Source organism: Gadus morhua, chromosome 9 (genome assembly GCF_902167405.1).
Source record: "Gadus morhua chromosome 9, gadMor3.0, whole genome shotgun sequence".
Taxonomy (NCBI): domain Eukaryota; kingdom Metazoa; phylum Chordata; class Actinopteri; order Gadiformes; family Gadidae; genus Gadus; species Gadus morhua.
Genome location: NC_044056.1, coordinates 11,891,446 through 11,915,339, shown reverse-complemented (window position 1 = coordinate 11,915,339; position 23,894 = coordinate 11,891,446). Strand labels below are relative to the sequence as shown.

At 45.1% G+C, this 23,894-nt stretch overlaps 4 protein-coding genes across 5 annotated transcripts in view; 2 read left to right on the top strand and 2 right to left on the bottom strand.

The window, feature by feature from the left end:
* LOC115550317 (cadherin EGF LAG seven-pass G-type receptor 1) overlaps nt 1-2,092 on the top strand; it is a 42,851-nt gene extending 40,759 nt beyond the window's left edge. The window contains exons 34-35 of the mRNA XM_030365226.1: nt 85-325; nt 449-2,092. Coding sequence (XP_030221086.1) covers nt 85-325; nt 449-473 — 266 coding nt within the window. The 3' untranslated portion in view covers nt 474-2,092. The remainder of the gene's footprint in view (nt 1-84; nt 326-448) is intronic.
* A 407-nt stretch (nt 2,093-2,499) lies between these two features.
* On the bottom strand, nt 2,500-4,035 carry LOC115550368 (gamma-crystallin M2-like). The gene is made up of 3 exons (XM_030365310.1): nt 3,932-4,035; nt 3,104-3,346; nt 2,500-2,850 (listed from the first exon to the last, which is right to left on the bottom strand). Exons 1-3 carry the CDS (start codon nt 3,962-3,964, stop codon nt 2,569-2,571), a joined length of 558 nt encoding a protein of 185 aa, XP_030221170.1. The 5' UTR covers nt 3,965-4,035; the 3' UTR covers nt 2,500-2,568.
* Nucleotides 4,036-5,938: 1,903 nt separating this feature from the next.
* LOC115550370 (gamma-crystallin M2) lies at nt 5,939-7,436 on the bottom strand. The gene is made up of 3 exons (XM_030365312.1): nt 7,269-7,436; nt 6,587-6,829; nt 5,939-6,333 (listed from the first exon to the last, which is right to left on the bottom strand). The coding sequence occupies exons 1-3, from the start codon at nt 7,299-7,301 to the stop codon at nt 6,052-6,054; spliced, it is 558 nt and encodes a 185-aa protein (XP_030221172.1). The 5' UTR covers nt 7,302-7,436; the 3' UTR covers nt 5,939-6,051.
* A 797-nt stretch (nt 7,437-8,233) lies between these two features.
* LOC115550333 (GRAM domain-containing protein 4) lies at nt 8,234-23,822 on the top strand. 2 transcript variants are annotated; one of them, XM_030365267.1, is made up of 19 exons: nt 8,234-8,488; nt 10,898-11,148; nt 12,214-12,328; nt 13,019-13,139; nt 13,748-13,809; nt 14,238-14,370; nt 15,169-15,194; nt 15,741-15,832; nt 17,038-17,129; nt 17,749-17,797; nt 18,533-18,604; nt 19,147-19,190; nt 19,400-19,509; nt 19,782-19,936; nt 20,824-20,968; nt 21,216-21,309; nt 21,771-21,861; nt 22,126-22,194; nt 22,336-23,822. In XM_030365267.1, the coding sequence occupies exons 2-19, from the start codon at nt 10,942-10,944 to the stop codon at nt 22,429-22,431; spliced, it is 1,773 nt and encodes a 590-aa protein (XP_030221127.1). In that variant the 5' UTR covers nt 8,234-8,488; nt 10,898-10,941; the 3' UTR covers nt 22,432-23,822. The 2 variants fall into 2 exon arrangements, with proteins under 2 accessions (XP_030221127.1, XP_030221126.1); XM_030365266.1 differs by lacking the exon at nt 8,234-8,488 and adding an exon at nt 8,792-8,970.
* The last annotated feature ends 72 nt before the right edge of the window (nt 23,823-23,894 follow it).

Genomic DNA, 23,894 nt, shown 5'->3' with positions numbered 1-23,894 from the left:
GCAGTTTTCTCCAGTTTAATCTTAGCGTCAGCGGTCAGGTGCATTCGAGTCCTAGAGGTGTAGAATGTGTGGCTCTTCCTCCAGGCATCCTGAAGAAGCAGACAGCGTACCCCCCTGAGGTGGCGGACAAGAACCTCAGGAACCTCCTCAGGGAGCGGCTCCACGACTCCCCCTCCCTCTCCATCACCCCCCCCTCCCCCACCCTCAGAGGCCTTCGCCTGGTCGCTGGGGGCAACCTCCTCCCTCATCCCCCCCTGTCCCCACGGCAACGCCATCCCAACGGGGTCTCCCCGGTTACCCCTAAGGAGCGGAACTCGGACTCAGAGTGAGTTTGAGCGGGCAGAGTCTCTCTCGCTTGTTATCTATACTGTATATATTCACATTGTGAAAACATGCCATTCTGTCTTTGTTGTGTTCTACTAACTAATATTCTTCTTTCTTCTCAAAGTGACAGCAATGAAACCTCAATCTGACCTCAAGGACATCTGACCTAAAGGAGATGGTCTGGAGGAACCGGTCTGGTCCCTGGAGGTCTGATCTCCTGGTGGGCTGGAGGAACCTGTCTGGTCCCTGGAGGTCTGATCTCCTGGTGGGCTGGAGGACCCTGTCTGGTCCCTGGAGGTCTGATCTCCTGGTGGGCTGGAGGACCCTGACTTGTCCCTGGAGGTCTGATCTCCTGGTGGGCTGGGGGACCCGTCTGGTCCCTGGAGGTCTGATCTACTGGTGGGCTGGGAGTCTGAGCCATCAGTCAGAGTTCCTCTCTGTCATCAGACCAGGCGCTTAGTGAACATAAGGAGGAGCCTAGCGTGGCTCCTCTGAGACGTGGGCGTGGTCTGCCTCCAGCAGCCCCAGGATTGGTGGAATATTAAGAGGGAGCAAAGGACACTGTTCTGAAGACGATGCTGTTGCACCTCCTGTCCTCTAGGAGGAGCTAGCGTGGGACGGGCTCTGGGTTAAAGCTCTTCAACGGTTGAATGTTGCGCCAACACAACAGTAAGTGATTCACTAAAGGCCTCATTTACCTTCATGATACAGTTTATTTTTTATATTTTTACTACCTTTTTACTGTTGTTTTTGTAAATAAAATAACTAATTTTTATACTGTAGTCGTTGTTATACTGTTTTACAACATTTAATGATCAGGGTTTTTTTCCAGCAAAACAATGTGTTTTGTTGTACGTGTATTTTGTACCAGTTAGTTAATTTATGTTATTTTGTCTATCTTGCGGCACTTTTTGCTTGAATTTGTGTACTATCTGTGGTCATTTGATTCCGTTCTCATCATAAGTATTAAACTTCATACGTTTCATTGTCCACATTAACCATAACACACAATGAAATATTAAAACACATAAGGATACAGAAACTATTTTCTATTTTATTATTGTCACAAATTTAGTCAGACTTCAATAATTGCCAATTGTTTAACTTGCTACTCAGAACCTATAAATATGCACTGATAATTATCGGATCAAATTTTTTATTTAAATTTTATTATCGTTTATTCAGGGAAATTTGGTTGCATTTTACCGATATGATTTACATAAATCAAATGTTTATATGAGCTAGCCAGCTAGCCTCTACACCATTTTGAATTGTATCTTATTGCATTATACTTTTATAATGATTTGAGTCGCTCAATGAAAAGAAGTGTTCCAATAATCTCATGTTAATTACATGTTTCAGTATTCCCGCAAAAAAAAGTCTAAATATGATCACATGATGATTGCTGAAATAATTGCTGCATATAGTATTTTATGTAAAGTTTGCCAATTCTTAAGGCTGTAAGGAAGCCTTCAGAGGTCAAACTCTGTTGAATGGCTTAAACAGGGAGTGTAGTGTTTGTGTAAAAGTGTTTTGCGTAACTTTTCCCAACATGCAAAGTCATATTCCTCTGTCAGAGTCTATAACTTCACTTAGCTATGACCTTTATTTGCTTCTCATCAGGGTATCAGTTTGAACTGTATTATGAAACACGGCCTCTGCTGTATTTATCTCTGGATTACGCAACGGAGACCATTTCGTATTTATTGTTTGTGAAAGAAACACTGGATATCCTATTTTCAAACGTTAAATAAACACCTGAGCCTTCACCATTTTGCAAATTATAATTTAGTTTAGATAGTCTTTCCGGTAAAGGTCTAGCTCACTCAGACTAGTCTTGAATTAGCTGTAGCCTGGGCCTTGTCTGAATTCAATCACTTCTGAAAGTGGGGATTTCAGACTTTGAACAGCAGCACTACAAAATCATTATACCCAGAATGGTGCACGATAGTTTACAAGTGAGCGATTTCACACATTGTCCAATGTCTTCTTCAAGCAAGCCTTGGTTAACCCAGTGACCCATGACCCTTAACCTAGACCCATAACCTAGACCCATGACCCAGAACCTTAACCTGGACCCATGAACCTGAACCTTAATCCTTAAATGTAACCCTTAACCTTGACCCCTCGCCCCAAAACCCCTTGTCTCAATAAGGAACTCATCATAACACATTGTTTCATGTTAACGTTGAACCTTTATTTCAGACTTCAGTCAGCATAAGTGAAGATTGAAGGTGTGCTGGTCTAGTAGTAGGAGTCGTTGATGCGCCTCATGCTCATGAACCTCATGCCCTGGCTCATGCCTTGGTTCATGAAGTTCCTGTACTCTCCGGGCCTCATGTACATGCACCTGCCCCTGTACTGGGGCTGCTCGTACATCAGCCAGTGGCCGTCCATCACGTTGCAGGACATGCAGTTGGACATGCGGTAGCGGTCCATGACATTATCGCAGTCGTCCATCATCTCGTGCATCTGGCCGCCGAAGTTGTCCCTCTCGTAGATCCTCATCCTGTACTGGCCGCGGTGCTGGAGGGGGGGGAGCATTGTGAGACACTATGGGAGCTAACTTAGCTAGGGGGACAGACTGTAGCATTAGCATATCTAAGAGGACAGACTGTACCATTAGCTTATCTAGGAGGAGTGTTGCAATGTTAGCTTAGCTAGGTGGATAGAATGTAGCAAAGTTAGCTTAGCGATCACCTTACGATGGGGATCATGCAGTTAGCTTAGTGCTGTGCTTACCATGGGGATCATGCAGTTAGCTTAGCGCTGTGCTTACCATGGGGATCATGCGGACGGACCTGATGCAGTCGCTCATGCCCATCATGCTCATGTAGTCGGAGTACTCGCCCCTCTTCATGAAGAACTGGTTGCCCATGTAGTTGGAGCGGTCGTAGACCATGAAGCAGCCACGCTCCACCCTGCAGGAGTGGCACCTGCTCAGGTAGGAGGACATGTCAGCGCAGTCGCTGCTGCACTCGTAGGAGCGGCCCTGGAAGTTCTTCTCCTCGTAGAAGGTGACCTGGAGACGAGAAGACGAGGAACACTGGGCTGGTCAGCAGCAGAGAACAGGGGGGGGGGGGGGGGGGTCAGACCCTACGGGGGCACGCTCGGACCCCCGCGGTGCTCCGAGCGTGACCCAGGGGTGCTTCACCCTGCAGTGCTACTCCCCATGTCCGAACAGGAGGACAGGACGGTCTAAGGGCAGAGAGCCACGTCCTCCCTGGTCGAGTCCGGTGGAGTTAAGGAGATATCAGCGCTCTAGGGCTGACAGCTGGCACGCACTGAAGTCATTATTATAGTAGTTATATCGGTATTAGAGGTATAGTGAGATATTAATTAACGTAGTTAAAATTGGAGATAATTAATCAACATAGTGAGGTATTAGGTAATGAACCAACACAGCGAGGTATTAGAGCAATTAATTAACCAACACAGTGAGGTATTGGAGATATAATTAACCAACACAGTGAGGTATTAGAGCAATTAATTAACCAACACAGTGAGGTATTGGAGATATAATTAACCAACACAGTGAGGTATAGTAGGTAATTAACACAGTGAGGTATCTGAGGCAAAGGTGTGGTGTGTGAGAGTGTGTTCTTACCCTTCCCATCATGTTCATACCACTGGAGCTCATGTTGGCGTGTGTTAGCGCGGTAGCTGGTGCTGCTGTACTGACTACCTGTGGGAGGCCACCCTCTTTATAGCACCTGCCCACCCAAAGGCCCATTGTCCAAAGGCCTGAGCCAGCAGGGGGCCCGGAGGCCGGGGCAGGGGCCGGCTCCGGGCTAGGGCCTTCTCTCTCACAACCAACATAAAGGACCGGGGACCTAGGGGAGTGCTGTGTGGCGCGTCAGGATGACCAGGTGACCCACCACACCAGCATTGTCTCCACATGGTGACCAGCTAGGAGTTGATGTGTTCATGTTGATATCGTGCTGGGATAACTGTGTCTAAAGTGGCTTCACCAAGTGGTCGCCTCACTCATTTACAATATAATAAACTATATTATAATGCTACTTTAATACTAAGCCTACCTAACTGCCTTACATGAAAGCTAAACATGATACATATTACACATATAAAAAATTATATATAATGCATGTAACTTATGTATTATGTGAATTCATTTAACCTACAATATATTTATCATATTAAATGTTTATGGGGACTGTGATAGAGTTTGGAATACATCCTAATAATATTTCTCAGCTTAATCTTCTTTAAGCACAGCCTAACATTAGTAATTATTACTATAATAATATTTATATTGATCCACTCATCCTGACAACATGGTTCTACAAGGAAAACCTGGTTCCAGAAAAAAAACGTTCTGAGATGTATTTATAATTTCTGAAAATAGTATTTTTCAAATATTGGCATATAATACATACGACTCAGCTGACTGGTGTGAACATGTTGCCTTAAAACAAGGTTGGTTTATTTCCACAATATTCCCATAACCCTGCACTGTATTAATAGTAAGGTATAGTATCATAAAAGCCTACTGCCGAAGGAGTAATAATTCTATAAATAATACCACTCCCATCCTAGAATAATGTTATGAGTTACCATGTAGGTTGCAAGCAAAACACAAAACGTTTCAAGAAAAGTTTGTAATATTTTGTATTTGTTTATTTAAAGACACAGGACTCAGTTCCATGACTGTAATGGACAAAATAGACATTTACAGACACAAGCCTAGTATAGAATTATACCTTGTAGCATACCTGTAGTATACCTGTAGTATAACATGCGACTGGTAATAGTATACTTTGTAGTATACCTTGTAGTATACCATGTGACTTGTTCTAGTATACCTTGTAGTGTACCTTGTAATATACCATGCAACTTGTACTAGTATACCTTGTATACCTTATAGTATACCTTGTCAAACACCTTGTAATATACCATGTGACTTCTACTAGCGTACCTTGTAGTGTACCTTGTAACATACCATTTGACTTGTACTAGTGTAACTTGTAGTGTACCTTGTAATATACCATGTGACTTGAACTAGTGTACCTTGTAGTGTAGCTTGTAATGTACCATGTGACTTGAACTAGTGTACCTTGTACCTTGTAATATACCATGCGACTAGTACTAGTATACCTTGTATAGCTTATAGTATACCTTGTCGTACACCTTGTAATATACCATGTGACTTGTACTTGTATACCTTTTATACCTTATAGCATACCTTGTCGTACACATTGTAGTATACCATGTGACTTGTACTAGTCTTGTAGTATACCTGTAGTAGTATTCCTTGTGAAATACCTGTAGTACACCTTTAGGATACCTTGTAGTATACACGTAGTATACCTCGTAGTACACCTTGTAGTATACCTTGTAGTACACTTTGTAGTATACCTGTTGTATACCTTGTAGTACACCTTGTGACATGCTAGCAGTAGTTTCTGATCATGTTTACAGACGATACAACTCTAGATATCAGATCAATAAGAGCATTGAGATCACTTTATTTTTCCTCTTTATTTACGTTTGTCAGATGGGAAATTTGCATTTAGCTTCAGTCGATTTATGTGGATTGATATTTGATATCTTTGTTACACTTTCAAACTGAAACTGAAAGCAAGAGAACAGGCCAGAGTATTTAAAGGAACATTTCTTTATTGACTGTATTTCCCTATGGTATTCATAGAGACTCTAGTAGCAAGAGTCCATGGTGAGCCTCATGGAGGAGACTGGAGGTGTGCTGGTCTAGTAGTAGGAGTCGTTGATGCGCCTCATGCTCATGAACCTCATGCCCTGGCTCATGCCGTGGTTCATGAAGTTCCTGTACTCTCCGGGCCTCATGTACATGCACCTGCCCCTGTACTGGGGCTGCTCGTACATCAGCCAGTGGCCGTCCATCACGTTGCAGGACATGCAGTTGGACATGCGGTAGCGGTCCATGACATTATCGCAGTCGTCCATCATCTCGTGCATCTGGCCGCCGAAGTTGTCCCTCTCGTAGATCCTCATCCTGTACTGGCCGCGGTGCTGGAGGGGGGGGAGCATTGTGAGACACTATGGGAGCTAACTTAGCTAGGGGGACAGACTGTAGCATTAGCTTATCTAGGAGGACAGACTGTTCCATTAGCATATCTAGGAGGAGTGTTGCAATGTTAGCTTAGCTAGGTGGATAGAATGGAGCAAAGTTAGCTTAGCGATCTCCTTACCATGGGGATCATGCAGTTAGCTTAGCACTGTGCTTACCATGGGGATCATGCAGTTAGCTTAGCGCTGTGCTTACCATGGGGATCATGCGGACGGACTTGATGCAGTCGCTCATGCCCATCATGCTCATGTAGTCGGAGTACTCGCCCCTCCTCATGAAGAACTGGTTGCCCATGTAGTTGGAGCGGTCGTAGACCATGAAGCAGCCGCGCTCCACCCTGCAGGAGTGGCACCTGCTCAGGTAGGAGGACATGTCAGCGCAGTCGCTGCTGCACTCGTAGGAGCGGCCCTGGAAGTTCTTCTCCTCGTAGAAGGTGACCTGGAGACGAGAAGAAGAGGAACACTGTGCTGGTCAGCAGCAGATGGTAAATGGACTGCATTTATGTCGCGCTTTTTTGTAACCAGTGGCCACTCAAAGGGCTTTACAATATGGCCTAACACCATCATCATCACCCATTCATCCACAGTCACACACCGGCGGCGGTGCCAACCATGCAAGGCGACAGCCAGCTCGTCAGGAGCAGAGGAGGTGCCTTGCTCAGGGACACCTCAGCACCCAGCTAGGTGGAGACGGGGATCGAACTAGCGATCTTGCGGTTACAAGCCATCCTTGGGGTGGGGGCGGGGGGGGGGGGGGGGCGGTCAGACCCTCCGGGGACACGCCTCGGAGCGAAGCACCGCAGGGGGTCGTACCTGGACACAGCGTCCAGAACGTCCCAAACATCAGAGAACAGAAAAAGCTTTTCAGTGAAACTCACTCTGTTGTTCATGTTCATGTTGCTGGCGGACATCGTGAGGCTGGTACTGGTAGTACTGGTTGTACTGGGCTGTAACTGGGGCTACTGGAGTGGGTATCTTCCTACCTGGCATGAAAGGGAGCTTATATAGCACCTGAGCAGAAGGGTCCATTGTGTTCAAAATATCCTGAGCCAGCACACACAAAGCCTTTTGAAAGGTTGGTTTGAAAGGGTTAACAATAACCAGACCTGTGGGCGGACCCAGACATGAGGGCGGGGGCTGTCCACCCACAGGCCCCGCCCACAGGTTATGCATACAGGCCCCGCCCACTAGTCCAAACACTACTCCTAACCCTTGTCCAGCCACTAGCTGCAGGGCCACGGTGGCCCCATGTGGACAAACTACTGTTGCTCTACTTTGTTAAAGTTTGAACATGCAGTTATACTGTATGTTAGCGTATTGATACATGCCAGCAGAGAAAGTGAATCACTTTAATATCTTCTCAATTATTTTCACATCATATTATTAGAATATCAATGTATCATGAGAATACCTAATATCTTTATAATTATTATTATTTTATCATTATGATATCATTATAATTTATATTTTATCATAATGATATCATACATTTATCAGAGACGTTATTATCAAGACACCTTTGGCGGCGCTCTGCCGCCACCTAGTGGTCCAGTGGAGTCCACTACCTGCGTTTACGTGTGTGTGCGGTGTGTGTGTGTGTGTGTGTGTGTGTGTGTGTGGGTGGGTCGTAACAGTGTGTGTGTGTGTGTGTGTGTGTGTGTGTGTGTGTGTGTGTGTGTGTGTGTGTGTGTGTGTGTGCGTGCACATGCGTTTGTGCGTGCGTGCGTGTGTGTGTGCGTGCGTGTGTGTGTGTGTGTGTGTGTGTGTGTGTGTGTGTGTGTGTGTGTGTGTGTATGCGAGCCAGCGCCCTCTGCGGTTCCTTTAAGAATCTGATTTCCTGGTTAGGGAGGACACGCCTCTGAGGCCACGCCCCCATCTGTTTTCATGTGCGGTTTCCTCCCGGAGCTCCGAGTCCCGCCTCCGTTTTTAACGCTCCAACCGGATGTTTTATGTGCGTTTTTATTGTTGTTGTGTAGCCTGATGTATTTCACCAAGGGGTGAAGCGGGAGGAAAGGTTTTCTATCTCCGCCGATGGACGCGTGGAGCTGGGCGTGTGGACGGCAGTGATTCCCCTGGGCACCTGGATCTGAGAGAGAGGGTGAGAGAGAGAGAGAGAGAGAGAGAGAGAGAGAGAGAGAGAGAGAGAGAGAGAGAGAGAGAGAGAGAGAGAGAGAGAGAGAGAGAGAGAGAGAGAGAGAGAGAGAGAGAGAGAGAGAGAGAGAGAGAGAGAGAGAGAGAGAGAGAGAGAGAGAGAGAGAGAGAGAGAGAGAGAGAGAGAGAGAGAGAGAGAGAGAGAGAGAGAGAGAGAGAGAGAGAGAGAGAGAGAGAGAGAGAGAGAGAGAGAGAGAGAGAGAGAGAGAGAGAGGAATTGTGAGGGAGAGTAAGAGATAGAGTGCTAAGGGGAAAGAGGGTGTGTGTGTGAGAGAGAGAGAGAGAGAGAGAGAGAGAGAGAGAGAGAGAGAGAGAGAGAGAGAGAGAGAGAGAGAGAGAGAGAGAGAGAGAGAAAGGGGGAGAGCTAGAGAGAGAGGGAGACTGAGCCGCCCCAGCGTGGATGAAAGTTCTCTTCAGCTCCAGTGTTAGGTGAGACTCTCTAGTGTGTGTGTGTGTGTGTGTCTGTCTGTCTGTCTGTCTGTCTGTCTGTCTGTCTGTCTGTCTGTCTGTCTGTCTGTCTGTCTGTCTGTCTGTCTGTCTGTCTGTCTGTCTGTCTGTCTGTGTTATCTTGTCGCTGTGGCTGTTTGATTCTCCTTGTTTTGACTCTTTATTGTCTGATGAATCCGCCCCGTGTTGGGTTATATCCCCATGTTATGTTGTGTCATCCCACTATTACAGAGTTGTGACACTGTTTACAGTCTGTAAACAGTCTGTCAACAGTTGATAGTCTGTAAACAGTCTGTAAACTGTCTGTCTGCAGTCCTTCAGTCTGTTTATGAAGAGATGGTTGGGGGGTTCAGATTTTAACGATGCTTCGTAAACTGGATAAACGCCCTTATAGCCACGTCCCCTCGTGTGCAGAGCCACGCCCCCTGCCATGCTGAGGCAAGTCTTAGATTATTAATATCTATTCTGTGCATCTGTTTTTTATTTGAATAATTTATTCATCAGATTCGGTGATCGCCGCTGATCTCCAATGTTGGATTTGGAATTGAAAGTATTCAGGAGGGTTTAACCCTTTTAAACTCCACCCTCACAACTTGGATTGTCATAATTCTATAGATAAGGCTATTTTATAAAGATTTAGTTCGAAAGACTTTTTCTTTCAAGGTTTGGACAGGCGCAGTGGAGAGCTCCGTTTTAGATGGTTTAGACCTGTTGCCCTGGTCCTCAACGCCATGTGTGTGTCTAATAATACTAGTAGTGCTAATGAAACATTCTATTTATATCACTCCCTACACCCACTACTGCTGCAGCAGTAGTGGGTGAAGTTACCTAGACCCAATTTAGGACATCACCTTAACCTCTAACCCCTAACCTCTAACCCCTTATCTAATTATAAAGCATTATTATGTAGTACGAAATGGTGGGCATGTCTAATTAGTTGTTTCATGTAGTATAAATCAGTCTGTACTATTTAGCAGTATCACAGTTTAGAACTGTACCGATATTTTGTAGTATTTTGTGGAAGGCTAAACTAGGTGACAGGTTTGGCTAAACTAGGTGACAGGTTTGGCTAACATAGCTGCCCCTTGGATTCACATGTGGCTGTGTTTCAGCCTTCCTGGAATGAGGCAGCTCCTATAGTCTCCCCCGGTGTCCTCCTCCTCTGTGCTCCCCAGGGTGTGGTCCAGCCTGCGGGTAGTGACTGGGTGACTCCGTAGCTGTGACTAGAGGACAATACTTCCACTCTCTCAGCCACTACTAGGCTGGGCTTGAGTGTGGAGCCCCTATGAAAGACGCTGGACTGGAAAGACTGGAAAGTCAAGGGTTCAGATCTGAAAGACTATATGCTCACATAATGACATAATTACATAATTTCAACATGATTATGCTGTGCCACGCTAGGTAGGATTTATTATGGAATATTAAGAATGTAGGTCATTACTGCAGGTGGTGAGGGTGTATTGTGGTGAGGGTGTATTGTGGTGACAGTGTATTGTGGTGACGGTGTATTGTGGTGAGGGTGTATTGTGGTGAGGATGTATTGTGGTGAGGGTGTATTGTGGTGAGGGTGTATTGTGGTGACAGTGTATCCTGGTGATGGGGTAGTGTGGTGATGGTGTATTGTGGTGAGGGTGTATTGTGGTGATGGTGTATTGTGATGATGGTGTATTGTGGTGAGGGTGTATTGTGGTGATGGTGTATTGTGATGATGGTGTATTGTGGTGACAGTGTATTGTGGTGATGGGGTAGTGTGGTGATGGTGTATTGTGGTGAGGGTGTATTGTGGTGATGGTGTATTGTGATGATGGTGTATTGTGGTGAGGGTGTATTGTGGTGATGGTGTATTGTGTTGATGGTGTTTGTCCAGGTGGTGATAGTGTATTGAGGTGATGGTGTATTGTGTCTGCAGGTGGTGTAGCATGTCCAGGTGTTGAGGGTTCCTCCACCACCACCATGCTGAAACGGCTGGATAAGAAGATCCGGTTCCGGGGCCACCGGAGGGACGACTCCCTGGACCTGGACCTGGACCAGTCCCCCCTGGACCAGTCCCCCAGCACCTCGGACAACGAGTGTGGGGACGACCCGGCACGGACCGGCTCCCCCACCCGGGACGCTGAGGACCTGCTGGACTCAGACACGCCCCCCCTGACCGACGCCCAGGTGGGACACAGTACTGTGTACTAGGGCTGTCACTTTTTCCAAAAATGAAATTCGAACAGCACAGGATAAAAACACATCTTTGATAACACATTTGTAAACCCAACAAGAGGAAGCTCCGACACACAAGTGCGGCTGTCTTTTACACATTAATAATAACTGCTCGGAGCGCGATATGCGGAGCGCATGTCGTCCATGCGGACACAGCCTATATAAACGAACAATCTGTGAGGCCGACCTTCAACACGGCATGCTGCTCTTTTTATTCCTTACGGAAAGAAAATTACAAGTAGTCTCGCAGCTCTCCGTTACCGTTGCAGCTGCTTCTGTCAGCCGTGCTGTATAAGTCCCCAAACAGGCTGCCCATCGCGCCCAGCGCAGCAGCGGACTTTTCTCCCTGTCGTGTGCGATCAGTGTCGGTCTCCGTTTCAATGAGCTCGTGTGAGAGGCTTTCAGTCACGAGATGTTTCTGTGCAGGGGAAAGGTGGACTAACCGGGAGAAGCGGGGATCCAGGAGGGCCGCTTTATTGAGGAGAAGCCACTCGCCGCTCTCATCTTTATAGCGCATTTTTACAGTTCGAATGGAGAATTACACTTCGAATTCGAACTTTTCACCCCACCTTCGAACGAATATTCGAACTTCGAATAAAAAGTGACAGCCCTACTGTGTACTAGGTACACTGGAGTGTGTACTAGGTTTAATGTTTCCAAGGTGTTCTAGTTGTACTGTGTACTTGTTCAACTGGACTGTGTACTAGGTGTACTGGATAATAGGTTTAATATTTACGAGGTGTCCTAGGTCTAATATGTACTAGGTATATGTGCACTGTGTACTAGGTACCCACTACAGTGCTTTGGTTGTCAGTAGACTGTAGTCTTTGTGTTTCTGTATTTCCTGTTGATCTCTTGGGATCCATCTTAGAAGAGCTTCTCCATTTTCAGAGTTATGTTTACACATTGCAGCTCGGTTCTGATTAGCTGAGCAGCCTGTTACAAAGCTGTGTGTGTGTGTGTGTGTGTGTGTGTGTGTGTGTTTGTGCACGTGCGTGTGCGTGCGTGTGTGTTCAGGCTGGTGCTGGTGCGATGGCCGCAGAGGTCCAGGACTTCCAGAGGTTGGAGGCTGACCGCCTGACAGAAGTCAAGGGTCACCTGGAGATAGCCCTGCTGGAGAAGCACTTCCTGGGTAAGTAGTTCCACTTCCTGTCTTGGTAGTATCACTTCCTTTTTTTCTGATGAGGAACTCAGCAGCAGGTCTCCACTTTTCTGGGGACGTGACCCCATTCATCCATTCATTCATTACTCATTAATTAATTCATTATTAGGTCAGAGAGTTCTTATGAGGCCAACTCTCCTCCCGGGGCTGTTTACGGCTGTGAAGAACATCCCATTAAATATTAATCTGGTTATTCTTCCTGTGTGAATTAACATCTGTCCAATCTGCATCCATCCTGAGAGCAGAAGGGAAGCAAACTCTGTCCTCTCCCCTCCTCTCTCTCCTCCCTCTCCCCTCCCATCCTCTCTCTTCTCTCCCCTCTCCCCTTTCTCTCTCCTCTCCTCCCCTCTCTCTCTCCCCTCTCCTCTCTCCTCTCTCATCCCTCCTCTCTCCTCTAGCTAGGGGCACTAGCCTGGCTAGCGTAGCCGCACTAGCATAGCTGTAATAATGCTTAGCACTAGCTGAACTCTACCACACCTTGAGCACACACATTGACGTTACAGATCTCTAACCAAGGCCAAGTTCCAAATCAATCACTCATTCACTAGTGGCAGTTAGTGGCGAAGAGGAGCGTTAGTATATTATTGTAAGTACAATGTGTGTCTTGCGTGTGCAATGTGTGTCTTGTGTGTTCACTGTGTGTGTTGTGTGTTTCTCCAGAGGAGGAGTTGAGGAGGCTGAGGGAGGAGGCGGGTGTGGAGGCGCTGAAGCAGGAGGTGGAGAAGGAGCGCTGCAAGAGGCTGGACGTCGAGACCAGACTAAACCAGCTCATCAAGACCAGGTCCTCCTCCCCCTGCTCCCCCTCCTTCTGCTCCTCCTCCTCCTGTTACTCCTCCTCCTCCTTCTCTTCCTCCTCCTGCTCCTCCTCCTCTTCCTGTTACTTTTCCTCCTCCTTCACTTCCTCCTCCTTCTCTTCTTCCTCCTCCTTCTCTTCCTCCTCCTCCTCTTCTTCCTCCTCCTCCTCCTCCTTCTCTTCCTCCTCCTCCTCTTCTTCCTCCTGCTCCTCCTTCTCTTCCTCCTCCTCCTCCTCCTCCTCCTCCTCCTCCTCCTCCTCCTCTTCTTCCTCCTCCTCCTCCTCCTTCTCTTCCTCCTCCTCCTCTTCTTCCTCCTGCTCCTCCTTCTCTTCCTCCTCCTCCTCCTCCTCCTCCTCCTCCTCTTCTTCCTCCTCCTGCTCCTCCTCCTCTTCCTGTTACTTTTCCTCCTCCTTCACTTCCTCCTCCTTCTCTTCTTCCTCCTCCTTCTCTTCCTCCTCCTCCTCTTCTTCCTCCTCCTCCTCCTCCTTCTCTTCCTCCTCCTCCTCTTCTTCCTACTGCTCCTCCTCCCCCTCCTCCTCCTCCTCCTCCCCCTCCTCTCTCTCTTAATGGTGGTAATGGTCTCTCTCTCGTCCAGATCTGAGGACCCTCCCCCTCCTCTGCTCCCCAATGCCACGCCCCCCCAAGCTGACGGAACAGGTGAGGCGCCGTGCACCAGCACCGTGCGACAAATCATGAAATAACGGCCATCGGGAGTATCGTGAAAAAACATATTTAGTTTCACGAATACTAAATTCGTAATACGTTATCTGTTTGTCTCTGTCTATGTCATCTCCCTGTCTGTCCCCCTTTTTGTCTGTCTCCCTGTCTGTCTGGCTGTCTGTCTCTCTGTCTCCCCGTCTCTCTGTCTGTCTCCCTGTCTGCCTGTCTGTCTCCCTGTCTTCCTGGCTCCCTGTCTGCCTGTCTGTCTCCCTGTCTGCCTGTCTGTCTCCCTGCCGTCCTGTCTCCCTCTCTGCCTGTATCCCTGTTTGTCCTTCTGTCTCTCTGTCTCCCTGTCTGTCTGTCTGTCTCCCTGTCTCTCTGTCTGTCTCCCCGTCTGTCTGTCTGTTTCCCTGTCTGTCCCGCAGAGCCTCAGAGGGAGACAGTTTTCTCCCGCCTCCGGAGGTCCTGGTCTGAGCGCGTCTCCTCCCACCTCGAGGACTTCCACTTCCAGCCAGAGGAGGTCGTCACGGAAACGGAGGAGCCACTCAGCGCCAAGAGGCGGGGCTTAGCATCACTCACATAATATATAGCTACATCATATAAATATATTAGTGCTGTCAGTTAAACGCGTTATTAACGGTGTTAACGCAAACCAACTTTAACGGAGTTAAAAAATATATAACGCGCGATTAACGCAATTTATTTAAAAAATATATATATATATTTTTTTTTTTCTTTGGCTCAAAACAAAGAACTAACTGCTATGTTCAAGGCAGTATGTTTGTATGTTCATCGTTTAATTGCACTATAGGCTTTTTTTTTGTATCGTCCTGTTTTGATCAGTATATGCTTATGTTGTTATCAATAAAAAAACATTTGCTCAAGGCAAGCCCATGCCCTTCTCCATGTTGATAAGAGCATTAAAATGAGAATAATTAATGGGACAAAGAAATCAAGGGATATTTAGCATAGAAAAAACATTGCGATTAATCGTGAATAAAATTAATTCACGATTAAATATTTTATGAATTAAATATTTTAATCGCTTGACAGCACTAATATATATACATACAATATGACGTATGTATAACATAACTATACAACATAAGAAATTAGGTCAGAAGAGTTTTATTTTGGTGAGGAATTAGATTGTGTGGCACAATATGTTTATGTTGTGCATATTGGAATGAATAATAATACTTTCAATGTAGTTTTTTCACACATCCTTCAAAACATTCATAGAGCTGGCAAGGTGGACAGACATTAAGACAGACTCTGTACATGACAGAGCTGCTCTCACTGCTCACCCTATGATGACTGATTAATCTGTTAATTAACCAACTTCTCTGTCAACAGGCTGACGGAAAACATGAGGCGACTAAGTAGGTTCATTTAATATATAGACGTATGTGTGTAACCCTAACCCTATATATGATGTGTTTAATATATATAAAATATACATATATTTATATTATATACTGTATATATAATGTGTATAATATATATAAAATAATGTTTATAATATACATATATAAAATAATGTGTGTTATCTATAATATCTATAATATATTAGTGTATAATGTAGTATATATAATGTATAATGTAGTATATATAATGTAGTATATAACGTATAATGTACCAGATATAAGTGTTTAATGGGCTATATATAATGTATAAGGTGCTATATATAATGTATAATGCACTATATATAAGTGTTTAATAATGTATAGGTGCTATATATAATGTATAATGCACTATATATAAGTGTTTAATGGGCTATATATAATGGATACTGTTCTATGTATAAGTGTATAATGGACTATATATAATGTACTATATATAAGTGTATAATGTGCTATATATAATGTATAATGTACTACATCTAATGTATAATGTACTATATCTATTGTGTCTCCTGTGTGTTTCAGAGCGCGGCCTGAAGCCGGTCACCAACTTCAAGAGGAACCTGGCGGCTCTGAGCAGCTGGTTCAGCGTCTACACCTCGGGCATCGCCTTCATCGTCAGTACTATGGATATATACTGTAGTACTATAGTTATATACTGTAGTATATATATGTATAATATAACATCAGGATCCGCATCTACACCTCGGGCATTGCCTTCATTGTCAGTACCCTGGTACTATAGATATATACTGTAGTGTGTGTATATATATATATATATATATATATATATATATATATATATATATATATATATATATATATAATTATATAGCAGCTGGTTCAGTGTGTACACCTCAGGCATCGCCCTCATCGTCAGTACTATACTTTAAAATACTGTAGTACTATATCTATATATATATATGTAAGGGATAATGTATAGAACGCCGGTCATTATCGGGAAAATAAGCCCCGACTGGGCGAACAGGACACCGATGCAAAGCGGAGGTGTCTTGCTTCTCAGCTTATTTATCGCTCGATTAACGCAATTATTTTATTACATTTTTTTAAAAAAGAGTGTCTCTCTCTCCTGGTGTATCTGAGTGTCTCTCTCCCTCCCTCTCCTGGTGTATCTGAGTCTCTCTCTCTCTCTCTCTCTCTCTCTCTCTCTCTCTCTCTCTCTCTCTCTCTCCTGGTGTATCTGAGTGTGTCTCTCTCTCTCTCTCTCTCTCCTGGTGTATCTGAGTGTCTCTCTCTCTCTCTCTCCTGGTGTATCTGAGTGTCTCTCTCTCTCTCTCTCTCTCTCCTGGTGTATCTGAGTGTCTCTCTCTCTCTCTCTCTCTCTCTCTCTCTCTCTCTCTCTCTCTCTCTCTCTCTCTCTCTCTCTCTCTCTCTCTCTCTCTCTCTCTCTCTCTCTCTCTCTCTCTCCTGGTGTATCTGAGTGTCTCTCTCTCTCTCTCTCTCTCTCTCTCTCTCTCTCTCTCTCTCTCTCTCTCTCTCTCTCTCCTGGTGTATCTGAGTGTCTCTCTCTCTCTCTCTCTCTCTCTCTCTCTCTCTCTCTCTCTCTCTCTCTCTCTCTCTCTCTCTCTCTCTCTCTCTCTCTCTCTCTCTCTCTCTCTCTCTCTCCTGGTGTATCTGAGTGTCTCTCTCTCTCTCTCTCTCTCTCTCTCTCTCTCTCTCTCTCTCTCTCTCTCTCTCTCTCCTGGTGTATCTGAGTGTCTCTCTCTCTCTCTCTCTCTCCTGGTGTATCTGAGTGTCTCTCTCTCTCTCTCTCTCTCTCTCCTGGTGTATCTGAGTGTCTCTCTCCCTCTCTCTCCTCCAGGTCTATATGAATGCAGCGTGGTATGGGTGGGTCATCCCAGTGTTCCTCTTCCTCGCCATCCTCAGACTCTCCCTCAACTACCTCATCTCAAGGTAGCCTATCAGAGAACAGAACTGACATAGACAACAGTACTACTGCAGTACTGACATACACAACAGTACTACTGCAGTACTGAAGTATACCACAGTACTACTGCAGTACTGAAGTATACCACAGTACTACTGCAGTACTGACATACACAACAGTACTACTGCAGTACTGAAGTATACCACAGTACTACTGCAGTACTGACATACACAACAGTACTACTGCAGTACTGAAGTATACCACAGTACTACTGCAGTATTGAAGTCTACCACAGTACTACTGCAGTACTGAAGTATACCACAGTACTACTGTAGTACTGAAGTATACCACAGTACTACTGCAGTACTGACATACACAGCAGTACTACTGCAGTACTGAAGTATACCACAGTACTACTGCAGTACTGAAGTATACCACAGTACTACTGCAGTACTCACATACACAACAGTACTACTGCAGTACTGAAGTATACCACAGTACTACTGCAGTAGTGACATACACAACAATACTACTGTACTATTATAGAGCTATTACAGATCTAATATGAATTATATTTTTAATATTATAATTAATAGTAGAGTATCAATGTTAATTAATAGTTAATATTTTATATTCATATCTCAGAGGCTGGCGGATTCAGTGGAGTATCGTTCCTCAAGTGTCAGACTCACTGGTAAGTTGTGTGTAGTGTGTGTAGTAGATGTGTATGGTGTAGCAGTTGTGTGGTGGATGTGTAGTTTATAATGTGTGTAGTATATGTAACGTAGATGTGTAGTGTGTCTAGTAGATGTGTAGTAGTTGTGTAGTGTGTGTCGTAGATGTGTAGTGTGTGTTTAGTAGATGTGCTGTGTGTGTATTAGATGTGTAGTAGATGTCTAGTACACATCTACACAGTAGATGTGCAGTGTCTAGTAGACATGTAGTGTGTGTAGTAGGGATCGACCGATACGGATTTTTTAGGGCCGATACGATACCGATATTTTTTCATCAGCCTTAGCCGATACGCCGATACGGCGATACCGATATTTAGAGCCGATACTACTTTTTTTTTTTTTTTTTTTTGCTCCCTCAATCATAAAAATGACACTGATAACAAATGTTACAAGTCTCAATTAAAAAAAAGGAACATTTATTGAACTTCAATATAAAAAACTATATTTAACAAATAGTAAAAACAGGTGAGGTAGAACAAGTTAAAAAAAAAAAAAAAAAAAAAAAAAAAAAGAAAATCGGCGAAAATCGGCCGCGTATCGGCCGATACCGATACACGTAAAAAACGCGAATATCGGCCGATAATATCGGCCGACCGATATATCGGTCGATCCCTAGTGTGTAGTAGATGTGATGTGTGTGTAGAGGTAGTAGATAGAAGTAGTATGATGTGTTATGTTGTGTGTTTCTCCTGTAGGACCCTCCTAAAGATGACCTCACCGTCTCTGAGAAGTTCCAGCTGGTCCTGGATGTAGCTCAGAAAGCACAGGTACTTCTCTTCGTCTCTCTCTCTCTCTCTCTCTCTCTCTCTCTCTCTCTCTCTCTCTCTCTCTCTCTCTCTCTCTCTCTCTCTCTCTCTCTCTCTCTCTCTCTCTCTCTCTCTCTACTGTACAATGTACATACAAAATAAAAGCCTTTGTCACACATAGATCCCAGTATATAACTGGGATAACCTTGAAGGCCCCACTAGGGATTCTTTTACTATTGCGGTGCAGATTTACCGGAATATCGATCCGTTTCATTTAAAGTCTCAGACTCCATGTGTGAAAGGGGTCTACACACAGAGGGAGAAAAGGTTAGCATAGTAAATACTATGAAGAGCTTAATTCAATTATACTCTGTCTGTCTGTCTGACCCTCTCTCTCTCTGTCTCTCTCTCTGTCTCTCTCTCTCTCTCTCTCTCTCTCCCTCTCTCTCTCTCTCTCTCTCTCCCGCCCTCTCTCCCGCCCTCTCTCTCTCTCTCTCTCTCTCTCTCTCTCTCTCTCTCTCTCTCTCTCTCTCTCTCTCTCTCCCTCTCTCCCTCTCTCTCAGAACCTGTTTGGGAAGATGGCTGACATCCTGGAGAAGATAAAGAAGTTTGTTTATATATATGTATATATACTGTATGCATAATGTGTGTGTTTATCTCTACAATGTGTTTCTGTGTGTGTGTGTGTGTGTGTGTGTGTGTGTGTGTGTGTGTGTGTGTGTGTGTGTGTGTGTGTGTGTGTGTGTGTGTGTGTGTGTGTGTGTACATCTATAATATGTGAGTGTATATCTATAACACATATCCATGTGTGTGCAGTCTGTTCATGTGGGTACAGCCTCAGATGACCCAGAAGCTTTACGTCGGTCTGTGGCTGGCCTTCATCTCCTCCTGCCTGCTGCCCTACGACCTGCTGGGCTTCATTATAGGTACAGACCATAATATACACACTGTAGGTACAGACCATAATATAAACACAGTAGGTACAGACCATAATATACACACTGTAGGTACAGACCATAATATACACACTGTAGGTACAGACCATAATATACACACTATAGGTACAGACCATAATATACTCACTGTACACATCAATGATGCTATATGTATTTAGCTCTGTATTTCTGGTTCTAGGACTGTATTAAGTTCTAGCTTCCTGGTTCTAGGTCTGTATTAAGTTCTATGTTCCTGGTTCTAGGTCTGTACGCTGGCATTAAGTTCTTCATCATCGACTTCCTCTACAAGAGCTGTCCCAAGCTGAGGGCCAAGTACGACACGCCCTACATCATCTGGACCAGCCTGCCCACCGACCCCCAGCTCAAGGATAGGGGAGCCCCTCCCCTTCACCGACGGGTACAGACACAGACAGCCAGTTATTACCACAGACAGCCTGTTATCTCCACAGACAGCCTGTTATCACCACAGACAGCCTGTTATCACCACAGACAGCCTGTTATCACCACAGACAGCCTGTTATCACCACAGACAGCCTGTTATCACCACAGACAGCCTGTTATCACCACAGACAGCCTGTTATCACCACAGGCAGCCTGTTATCACCACAGACACACCCTGTACAGACACCCCCTGTTATCACCACAGACACCCTGTTATCACCACAGACACACTGTTACCACCACAGACACATGGGGTCTATGAGCCCCTTGACATCAGCGTCTTGATGCTCCTGGAGTTCATGTCCCTCTAGTGGTCAGACCACTCCATCGTGCCCCTTTACTTCTTAAACACCCACTGAATGTAGAATCGAGTTTGGTTCTGTTTCAAATATGTTTAAATGTCTCCTATGATCAGAAACATAGTAAGTTACGCCGTTTTGTCAATGTTCCTAAATTATACTTTAGTTTAGAATTTTTTTTCCCATAGACGTTTGTAAATAAGCATGTTTTGGTAAAGAGCACTATGAGGTTAACACATCTCATCGGATTTCAATGACAATGCTTCTAGCTGCATGTTTATTCATATCATTTATGTTTTCTATAAAATATATATTGTAACAGCCTTGATTTAAAAACAACTCTTTGAAATTGTTTGAAGAATGTAAAAGTAACAGTGCTTTTTATCCAGAAAACCGCGGATCCCTTTTGACATGTAACAGTTTACAGGCCAGCCTTGACCTCTCCAAGATGGCTTCCCCGTTGACGTACGAGCCAACAGTCTCTGTGTGCCTCTGCCCTCATCTGACCCTCTGACCCTTATCTTGTCTTCTTCTGCCCCTGTAGACGCCTTCCACAGCCTCCCGCAGTTACCGAGCAACCAGCCCGCCCCCGGGGCCGGGTAGGGAGGAGGAGGGCGGGCGGAACAACTCCAAGAAAGGAGCGTTCCATGAAGTGTTCAACCTTGACGAGAAGGAGCGCCCCCTAGCAGGTAGGAGGACACAGGCATTGATCTGTTGGTAAATTATTGGTTATGTATTGGTTATGTATTGATCGTGTGTTTCAGTGATTGATCTATTGGTAATATACTGGTAAAGTATTGGTTTTGTATTGATCATGTGTTTCAGTGAATGATCTATTGGTAATATATTGTTTAAGTATTGGTTACATATTAGTTTTGTATTGATCATGTGTTTCAGTGATTGATCTATTGGCAAAGTATTGATTCTGTGTTCCAGTGTGTGAGAACGGCTGGAGGTGTTGTTTGATCAACAGAGATCGTAAAACACCGTCTGACTACATCCGCAACGGAGTCCTGTACGTCACAGAGAAGTAAGTTAGCATTAACCTGGTAGTCTAGGTATAGTATAGTTCACACTAACCTGGTAGTCTAGGTATAGTATAGTTAACACTAACCTGGTAGTCTAGGTATAGTATAGTTAACACTAACCTGGTAGTCTAGGTATAGTATAGTTCACACTAACCTGGTAGTCTAGGTATAGTATAGTTAACACTAATCTGGTATTCTAGGTAAAGTAAAGTTTACACTAACCTGGTAGTCTAGGCATAATATAGTTAACACTAACATGTTAGTCTAGGTATAGTAAAGCTGTAGTTGTCAAATCTTAAATCGTGGTCTCACCTCTCTACCTCCTACTCATCTCTCTCTGTCTCTCTCTCTCTGTGTGTGTGTCTCTCTCTCTCTCTCTCTCTCTCTCTCTCTCTCTCTCTCTCTCTCTCTCTCTCTCTCTCTCTCTCTCTCTCTTTCTCTCTCTCTCTCTCTCTCTCTCTAGTTTTCTATGTTTTGAGAGCTCTAGCTCGAGGTCCAGTGCCTATAAGAAGAACAAGGTCATCGCTCTGCTGGACATCACCGACATCCAGAAGGTATCCTCCCCCTCCTCCTCCTCCTCCTCCTCCTCCTCCTCTTCTCCTCTCATCTTCCCTCCCCCCCCCCCCCCCCCCCCCCCCACCCCCCCCTCCTCCTCCTCCTCCTCCTCCTCATCCTCTTCCTCCTCCTCTCCTCTCCTCCCCACCTCCTCCTCTAGTCACCTAGACATGTGATCCTGGTAGTGATATGATACAACTGAACAGTGATGATGTGGAGCTCTGAGGTTACCATGGTAATGTGTGAACCTCCACTCCCTGCAGTACAAAGTTCTGTCTGTGCTGCCCGGGTCTGGGATGGGCATCTCCATAGCAACGCCCTCCACTCAGAAGGTATTAATTATGGATGATCTACTTGTACACGGTCAATAAACACAACCACAAATTATGAGATCAACACTGGATTACAACTTAAATCTCTCTCTCTCTCTCTCTCTCTCTCTCTCTCTCTCTCTCTCTCTCTCTCTCTCTCAGCCTATGGTGTTTGGTGCTATGATCCACAGAGACGAGGCGTTTGAGGCCATTTTCTCTCAGTACAGCAAGACTTTGACCGCGACCTCCGACCCCTAGGACCTCCCCCCCCTCCTTCATTGTGTCTTTTATCTCGTCTTTCACTGCTGGACACCAGCTCATTGACACACACACACAGACACACACACACACAGCCAGGGGAAGTGTTATTTCATAAAGTGTTTGTGAGCTAGTTAGCAGCTAACTAGCTTAGCTTCCAGTTGTTGGACCACACTGAACAGTTTGACCTAAATCCTCTTTAATAATCTGAATGTTGGTGTAAAGCACAGAATATCATGTTGGTCTTTTATCGTCAAATCTCTCAGCCTCTGCACTTATTTGTGAGGTTTTGTACTAATCCTGTTGAATCATTTCCTTGAGGTTGTAGGTTTGATTCCATGTGGGTTAGGTTAGGTCAGTGGCCAATTTTTAGACACCGATTCCGATATTTATAAGTCCCTGGTCAAAAAGTCCAAACGTTGAGAGTGAATGCTTAAGTCAGATGGATGAAGAAACCTGTGATTTGATGATGGAGTGCGTCAGTACTTCCTGTCAGAAGCTCAGGGTTCACTGGGTAGGCAGGGGGAGGGGGGGAGCCGTTTGATTGACATCTGCCAGACACGTCACACGGATCGGTTTAACCTAATGAAGCTAGTCTACCACCCAATTAATAATGACAGACAGACAGACAGATAGGCCGACGTACAGACAGACAGACAGACAGACAGACTCCTCTAAATTAAGAGATAAGAGTGACAGCTGTGTTTATCCTGCCATGACTCCTCTGTGAACAGTCTGCCATTTTGTATCACTTTGACTGTTCACACTGGACACCAACATTACCGAAACAGACCCAAACAGAAGCAGATCATAGATTTGGTCGGCCAGGGACTCAAACTCGCACCCCGACTCTGACTCGAGTGAAGCTCAGTGACTCATGACATTGAGTTCAAAACAGCTGAGTCCAATCTCCAGTAACGAGCTCACTGAACCTCAGAGGTTCATCCTGGAGACCGGGGGTCACAATGGTCTCTGGAAGCCTTCGTCTGTCTCCCTCCATGTCCTTCCTATTTCAGTCCTCTCATTGGTGGAAACCTAAGGGGTTAATTAGCACTGTCTCACCATGGTGATGATGGTCCTCTCGACGGTACGCTCAGTGGTGACAGAGCCTTCCTGTCCTGACCTCAGTGAGGAGGACGTTACCGTGGTGACGGTCATCGTTTAGTAGGTCATCTTGACATGGTGTCGTCACAGGGTGACGGTGTATTTACATGACTACAACTCCCATGATGCACTCTGATGTACGAGCGCGATACCTGCCTTGCCCGACATGCCCTACATGGGGGTTTTATACTGCATGGATCAAATGTCTTTCTGCAACTTATTCTGCTGTTAATTAAGTATTGATTCTCTTAATTTTTGTACATTTTATTAAACATATACAAAACATATTTAACATTGCCTGTCATTTCTTTAACCTCTCTGACTATGACCGATTTGACGTTAAATTCACACATTGTTAT